Source organism: Colobus angolensis, unplaced genomic scaffold (assembly GCF_000951035.1).
Source record: "Colobus angolensis palliatus isolate OR3802 unplaced genomic scaffold, Cang.pa_1.0 Scaffold97, whole genome shotgun sequence".
Taxonomy (NCBI): domain Eukaryota; kingdom Metazoa; phylum Chordata; class Mammalia; order Primates; family Cercopithecidae; genus Colobus; species Colobus angolensis.
In genome coordinates, this window is record NW_012123709.1 from 872,356 (window position 1) to 880,457 (window position 8,102).

Here is an 8,102-nt window from a genome sequence, read left to right on the forward strand (position 1 = left end):
TTGAACCTGGGAGGCGGAGCTTGCAGTGAGCCGAGATCATGCCATTATGCTCCAGCCTGGGCAACAAGAGCAAAACATCATCTCAAAAAAAAGCTGAAATAATGAAACTAGTAAAAAAAAAAAATAAGAGAGTATCTTTGTGACTTTGGGGTAGGCAAAAGTCTCCTGAAGAGGACACAAAAAGTACTAACCATAAAAGAAAAACACTAATTAATTGAACTTCATCAAAATTTAAAACTTAGCAGTTAAAAAAAAAACACCCAGAAAATAAACAGCCATGGGTGAGGGAAAAAAATATTTGTAACACATATATTTGATAAAAGACTAATATAGAGACTACAGAGACTAAAGAACCCTTACTGGGGAGCATAGATTCAGGGAATCCTGAATCTATGTTCCTGAAACTTGAATCAGGGAAAACTTGAATCTATGCTCCTGAGGAAAGTAAATAAAGAACCCCTGCAACACAATTTGAAAACTAGGCAAAATATCTAAACAGATACACCACAAAAGAAGATATCCAAAAGGCCAAAAAGCATGTGAAAAAACGTTCACCATTATTAGTCACCAGGGAAATGCAAAGTAATGAGACACAACTCCACAAAACTAGAATGGCTAAAATGAAAAAGACTGACAATGCCAAATACTGGAGTGGATTTGGCACAAATGAACTCTCACGAGTTGCTGGTAGGAATGTAAAATGTTACAACCACTTTGGTAAACCAGTTTCTTCAACAGTTAAACATACATCTATTCTATGGTCCAACAATTCCATTCCAAGGGAAATGAAAATTATGTCTACTGCCGGGCGCAGTGGCTCACGCCTGTAATCCCAGCACTTTTGGGAGGCTGAGGCAGGCGGATCACAAGGTCAGGAGATGGAGACCACCCTGGCTAACACGGTGAAACCCCGTTTCTACTAAAAAATAGAATAAACTAGCCGGGCATGGTGGCGGGCGCCTATAGTCCTAGCTACCCGGGAGGCTGAGGCAGGAGACTGGCATGAACCCAGGAGGTGGAGCTTCCAGTGAGCCAAGATTATGCCACTGCACTCCAGCCTAGGCGACAGTGCGAGACTCCGTCTCTAAAAAAAACAAAAAAGAAAAAGAAAATTATGTCTACAAAAAGCCTTGTACAAGAATGTCCATAGCAACATTATTCATAAAGCACAAAACTGGAAGAATCTAAATATTCATCAATCGGTGAATAAATAAATGAAATCCTACTCAGCAATAAAAAGAGTAATCTACTGATGCATGTAACATGAAAAAATATGATGAATGAGGCTGGGTGTGGTGGCTCATGCCTGTAATCCTAGCACTTTGGGATGCCAAGGTGGGTGGATTGCTTGAGCTCAGGAGTTCAAGACCAGCACAGCCAACATGGCAAGGCTCCATCTCTACTAAAAATACAAAAATTACCCGGGCGTGGCGGTGCATGCCTGTAATCCCAGCTATTTGGGAGGCTGAGGTGGGAGAATCACTTGAACCCGGGAGGCAGAGGTTGCAGTGAGCTGAGATCAGGCCACTGTACTCCAACCTGGGTGATAGAGAGAGACCCTGTCATATTAAAAAAAAAAAATTCAAAGAGATTAATAAGAATAGTCATTATATTATAATCCCAAATTATGATAATTTGCCTGTAATGGCAGTATTTCTTTTTGTCAGAGATTGAAGGTAGAAACTGATATTTTGATTTACTTTTTTTTTTAAAAAAGCATATTTATCAAAACATGTATTAAAGGAGAACAAGATCCATAGGTCTATTTGAATAACATAAGAGTATTTTTCAGCTTTTATTTATCCAGAGTTTGTTAAATCATTATTGAGAACTTTCTAGTATAAATTCAATTGTTCTAAGGTTTACATGTCTTTGGAGACCACTATTTTTTTTGTCATACTCTCAAAAATAACTTCCTAACATAATACTTTTGGGAAGCATTGCAATGTAATACTTGCTCTCCTACATTTATCACTGTCCCCTGTATAAATTGCATTTCTATTGATAAAAAGAGTTTGGCTGCACCACAATGAAATGAAATCCTATAGCCTTTGTTCTTAATTATACTTGAGGATATCTTCAGATGGCTGTCATGTGATATGAAGGCAGATAGAGAACAGATTTTCATACTACCAATTTTTGAAGAGTACTCATTATGCCATCCCTCATGGATCCACACCCACGTTATCTACAACATTTGGGATGAACGATGACAGGTTGAGACTCAGCCATTCTACACACCGTTTCTGCTGCTGAAGAGTATTGTTACAGGCAGATTCTTGTGCCAATGCTCCCTGAAGTGTGGACATGATCCGCCCTTGCCTTAAAGGTTGTACATTTTCTTTACTCAGTTCCCATTCATCTCCCTCCAGGGACATGGCTTCACTGTGAAGAAGGAAACAAATGTAAATCTCATACCAACATTGACTATTATAGCACTAGATTATTGTAAATGTCTTCCGATAGGTGATTATTCACGGTCTTGGGTTGAATATAGTGGACTGACACAGTATTATTATTATTATTATTATTATACGCCTAAGCTTGTTAGCTGTTTTTCAAGTTTATGGCTACAGTATTGCCCAATGGAAGACAACTTGGCAAGGATATTGTAGACAGTACTATAAGAATAGGGCATTGCCATGTGTGGTGGCTCACACCTGTAATCCCACCACTTTGTGAGGCCAAAGTGGGAGGATTTCTTGAGCCCGGAGTTTGATACCAGCCTGGGCAACATAGCGAGACCCCACCTCTTTCTTTAAAGAAAAGAAAAATGAATAGGGCTTAATGCAGAAAGAAAAGAAGGGAACAAAAGTGTTATAAATTTGGCAAAGTAGACAAAAAGGCAATAAGTAATTCTATGCCTACCACTGAGTGCATCATCTAGTTTAATTTAAAATTAGTGCCGGACGTGGTAGCTCATGCCTATAATCCTACCACTTTGGGAGGCTGAGGCAGGAGGAGTGCTTGAGCCCAGGAGTTCAAGACCACCCTGGGCAACATAGGAAGACCCCCATCTCTACAAAAAGTGAAAAATTAGCCAGGTGTGATGGTACACGCCTGTGGTCACGGCTACTTAGAAAACTGAGGTGGGAGCATTGCTTGGGTTCAGGAGGTCGAAGCTGCAGTGACCCATGATCACACCACTGCACTGCAGCCTGGGCAATAGAGCAAGACCCTGTCTCAAAAAGAAAAAATTAAAATTAGCAACGTGTGGGTGTGACTAATGTCCCACGTTTCAATGATGACTCAAAACTGAAGTTTGTACATATAGGTAGCCAAAAGCAGAAGCAAACAAACACAGTTTACTAGTCACAATCCCCTGTATCCCCACACCCAATTCTATTAAGCCTACTGAGAGAATCCCCAAAACGTTTTGGAGGTAATTGCCATTATGTATTCTGCACTTCAGAGGCTTGCAATTGTTAGATAGAAGACTACTTCTAAGAGACATCATTTCTGGACTTAAAAAGAGAGACACATTGGCACTAATCTTTGAAATAGAGTGAAAGTTATATGGGACTTCAGTCTAGATGAGCGCTGAAAACTTAAAGTAACTGTGATTAATAATTCGAGTTGTAATCAGTCACATTTTTTTAACTACAGTAAGTTCTCACTTAACATTGGAGACAGCTTCTTGGAAACTATGACTTTAATCAAAATGACATGTAACAAAACCAATTTTACCACAGGCTGATCGACATAAACAAGAGTTATGTTCCTATGGCATATTTCTGGTCACAAAAACATCACCAAACTTCTAAATAAAGACTCGAAACGCTTTTAATATTAAACATTGAAATAAATGTGAGCTATTCATACACTTAAGAACAATTAATGAAAACAAAAAATAATCATTTACCCAATTTTTCGTGAATCCGTGAGTGACTGCAGTCATAGTGTTGGTGGGTTAACTCAAGGAATAAACGTTTGAGAGTGAAAATTTCAAGAAGTACCTCCTACCACCACAAAGTTCAAAAACAAACAGTAACATTATAGTGGGCATGCTGGGCACTTTCATAAGGCATTGTTTACTGTCATGCATTTGTATGATTATCATACACACTTTATATAAACTTTTTAAATAGAGACACGTCTTACTATGTTGCCCAGGCTGGTCTTGAACCGCTGAGCTCAAGCAATCCTGTTGCCTCAGCCTCCCGAAGTGCTGGGATTACAGGTGTGAGCCACTGCGCCCAGCCTTTACAGATTTTTATTTTACAATAATTTGTATTCATTCCTTCATTCATTTTCCAACTCACTTATTCTAGTTGGGGTTCGAGGGTGGCCAGAGCCCATCTCAGCAACTCAGAGAGGAACCAACCCTGGACAGGACACCATTCCATCACAGGGAGCACTCACATTCACACCCATTCAGACTGGGATCATTTAGACATGTCTATTAACAGGTACATCTTTGGGATGTAGAAGGAAACTGGAGTACCTAAGGAAACCCATGTAGACATGCGGAAAACATGCAAACTTCACATACACAGCAGCCCTGCAATGAATTATTTTTTTTCTCATCAACATTATAACAAAACGACGTTATACCAGGACCTGCTCTATATTGTGTGAACCCTGTAAAGGTAAGGGCTATGCCATTTATTTTTGTATGCCCACGATCTAATACAAAATATAACACTATTATGCCCTGAATGTTTGTTGAATTCATCTGAACTTTCTTCTCTTGCTCTTAAAAATAGTGATTACATTATCTCAGTTAAATATCCCAAATTGAGCGAAGACTGCCCCCACTTCCTCCCAGACCTGCTCCTCCCACAGTCTTCCTCTTTCTCAAATAAACGGCAATCCCATTCTTCAGTTGCCCAAGCCAAAAATCTTAGTGCCAACTTTGATGCCCTTCTCATATCCCTCAGTCAGTTAGCAAATCCTACTGGTTCTACCTTCAAAATATATACAGAAATCAGCCACTTCTCATCATCTCCACTGCTTTCCACCTGGCTCAACTCGCCTTTGGGCTGAATTATTTCAGGCTGAATTAGTTCAACAACCTCTTAACTGGTGTCCCTTGCTTCCATCCTTTGCTGCCTTTAGTGTATTCAACACTACAGCCAAAGTGACCCCACTTAAACACAAGTCAGATTATGTCCTTCCTTTGCTCAAAACCTTCCAGTGACTTTTGATTACAACTAGAGTAAAAGCTAAGTCCTTACAATGTCTGCATCGTCACCATTTTTATGTAATATCCTTTTACTCTTCTAGTTAATTCTGCTCCAGTGACAATGGCCTTGTACAAGCCAGGTGCAACTTCCTTCCCCAGCTCTCACCCTCAGCCTTTGTACTTTCCTCAGATATAGAATCGCTAGCTTTTGAGATTCCTTCAAATCTGGACCAAAATGACATCTCAGTGAGGCTCCAGTGTTCAAGCTAAAATTGCACCAGTCTCCACCCCCAATATTCCCTACCCACACTTGCTTTATTTTTTTTTAATACTGACCACCATCTCCACCTAACAGTTTCTTTATTGTCTGACTCCCCTACCCTCATCCAACCTAGAATTTAAGCTTCATGAGGGTTGAGATTTGGGTGTCTGTATATTTGCTGCATTCAGAGCTTAGCCAAAAAAATACTCGTTACATGAATGAAAGAGCCCATGACATAGCACTGATCTAGGTATTATGGGCACCATGGTGAAAACACATACAGATTTCCAACCTAGAACTGCAATATATATATATATATATTTTTTTAATACAAGGAAAAGCCGCAAACATGCAGAGAGAGGCTTTTTAGATCTCTATGCTATTGGCATAATTTAGACCTCTATGATATCGGCTAAAGGCTTTTTAGATCTCTGTGCTATTGGCATAGCACCTGCCTTTTGTTGATGGCTTATTTGGAAGCAGTTACTTAACAAACACTTTGAATTCCCCCAGAACCACGTAAGGCAGCATTAACATCAGCATTTTCCATACATACGATTTGCCCAAGGTCAAACAAGTAGCGGGTGGCTGAGCTGAGTCACAAACAAGACCACATTACAACTTCCAAAGTCTTTGTTCCGCTGGGGTCCCGCAGCCTTCTTCGCTTTGAAGCTGGACGAGGCAGGATTCGCACGTGCCCTCAGTCCACTGCCTTTTCCCCTCCACCTCTGGCATTCGACTCCAAAAGGAAGGAGGCTCCGGCGGGGCCTGTTCTGACAGTGCCGATCTCCCCTCGACTACTCCGAGCGGAACCTTCTATTACCTACCAGGCACCTTCGGGTCCTCTCAGGCCCAGCCCCCAGCAGCTCTTCTCCCGTATCTACCTCAGAGCACCCCCTTCCTTCTTCACCGCCGCCATCCTGCATTCCTGGCTCAGGTCCTCGTCCTGCTGCAGGTCTTTCCTCCGGGCCGCAGGCCGCCTGGGCTTTCTTCCGCAACCTGCCCTCGGAGCTACAGAAGCGACCAAGGCACGCACTCGACTCCCTTACAAACAAGCCACCTCAAGCCCGCACCCCTAGCCGCCAAGTTTCAAATTTAACGGTCCCGCGCGGTCGACGTGGCCACGCCCCTTCGCTCCTCCGTGCTCTAGCCTCTCGCCCAAGGCATTCTGGGGCTTGAGGTTTATACGGGTTTAGTCCGCGAAGTCGCGGTGCATAATGGGAATTGTAGTTTCCCGGAGTCAATGGCCGCGGAAGTGCAGCAGGCTTAGGCGAAACAAATTATCCGCAGGTGCTGTCTTGAGTCATGGCTGGAAGGCGAGTCTCTGAGCCGAGCGAGGAACACTTACAGCACCAGAATTTCTTTGCTGTTTTGAGTGCTAGGAGATATCTCTGAGTGCTTGCACTTGGCCTGACTCTTCTAGAGTGATTACCCCTGCTGTCTGCCCCAAATATCACCTGTGCAGGGTTCTTAGGCCGCAGACCTAGCTGTTTCCTGCCCCACCCTTGAGTTCAAAAAAGCTGAATTCTAGTTCTGTAAAATCATACCAAATGTGCAACTTTAGGCAAGCTATATAATCTCTCTGACCGTCAGCTTTCCTTATCTAGAAAGTGATGATATTGTCTTGCTTTCTCTTCTGCTCAGTCCACAAGCAGTAAACACAGCCATGCTACGGTTCCCAAGGTTTCACCTCTTTTCCCCTTCAGGAGACTAGCCTTGACTGACATTAAACTGTTGGTCGCAATTTCAATTTTCTGAGGAAGAAACTGTGATAGATCAGATGTGACCAGGGGAGTAGGGTCTTTTTGTTTGGTTGGTTTTGTTTTAGAGACAGGGTCTTCTTCTTGCTCCGTCGCCCAGACTGGAGTGCAGTAGCCTGATCATGGCTCACTCCAGCCTCCAACTCCCGGGATCAAGTGATCCTCCCGCCTGAGCCTCCCCAGTAGCTGCAATTACAGGCACTAGCCACCTTGAGGCAGGAACAGGGTCGTTTAAGAAAGCACAGGTACAGGGGATTTCTCCTTTATGACTGTGGGGATGGTCGGAGAGGCGGCAGTTCCCAGAGGCAGGTGCTGAGGATACTGTCCACCACTCCCTGTTTCTTAGTTCCCAGCTTTCTGTCTTCGTTCACGTTATGTAAGTCATTCTTTCCTCTGAATCATCAGGACTCTTGATTCCAAAGAAATAGAAACCCAACTTAAACCGGCCTACTCGGAAAAGGGAATTTACTGTCTTTTATATATAAAAGACTTCAGATAAAGCTTAACCCAGGAGTCATGTGGACTGGGCCTCTCTCCATCTCGCCTGTACTCTTGTTGTTGGTTTATTGTCATTCTCCACTGGGCAACAGATTCAGGACTTTATCCTTACAGGTTCAAATTCAGACTTGGGAGTCACCCTGCTTAACCCCTTCCTCCCAAACAGTCACTGGGGATAGTAGATTCAGGGCTTTGATTGTTCAAAACCAAGTCATGTGTTTCACCTTGGGACTGAGAGAGGGGAAGGGGTGATTCCTCATAGGAAATTTTGGTTACTCTTTACATCCTAGTCCTCCACATCCAGGAAGCTTTCCTGGATCATGTGAGATATGGTGCATGGGATTCTCTCACTGGCTCATTTTATCTCTTACCTTATGCCAGTACTGGCCTAGCACTTCATTTCCTTTCAGCAGGGTGTCCTGTTCATATTTACGGCTTCTCAGTTTTGACTATTTCC

At 42.7% G+C, this 8,102-nt stretch overlaps 1 protein-coding gene across 1 annotated transcript in view; it reads right to left on the minus strand.

Moving 5' to 3' along the window:
• The window catches only part of BUB1B (BUB1 mitotic checkpoint serine/threonine kinase B), a 63,169-nt gene extending 56,651 nt beyond the window's left edge, over positions 1-6,518 (minus strand). The window contains exons 1-2 of the mRNA XM_011932718.1: positions 6,272-6,518; positions 2,242-2,385 (exon numbers count right to left, since the gene is read on the minus strand). Of these exons, the coding sequence (XP_011788108.1) occupies positions 2,242-2,385; positions 6,272-6,306 (179 nt within the window). The 5' untranslated portion in view covers positions 6,307-6,518. The remainder of the gene's footprint in view (positions 1-2,241; positions 2,386-6,271) is intronic.
• Positions 6,519-8,102: the final 1,584 nt, after the last annotated feature.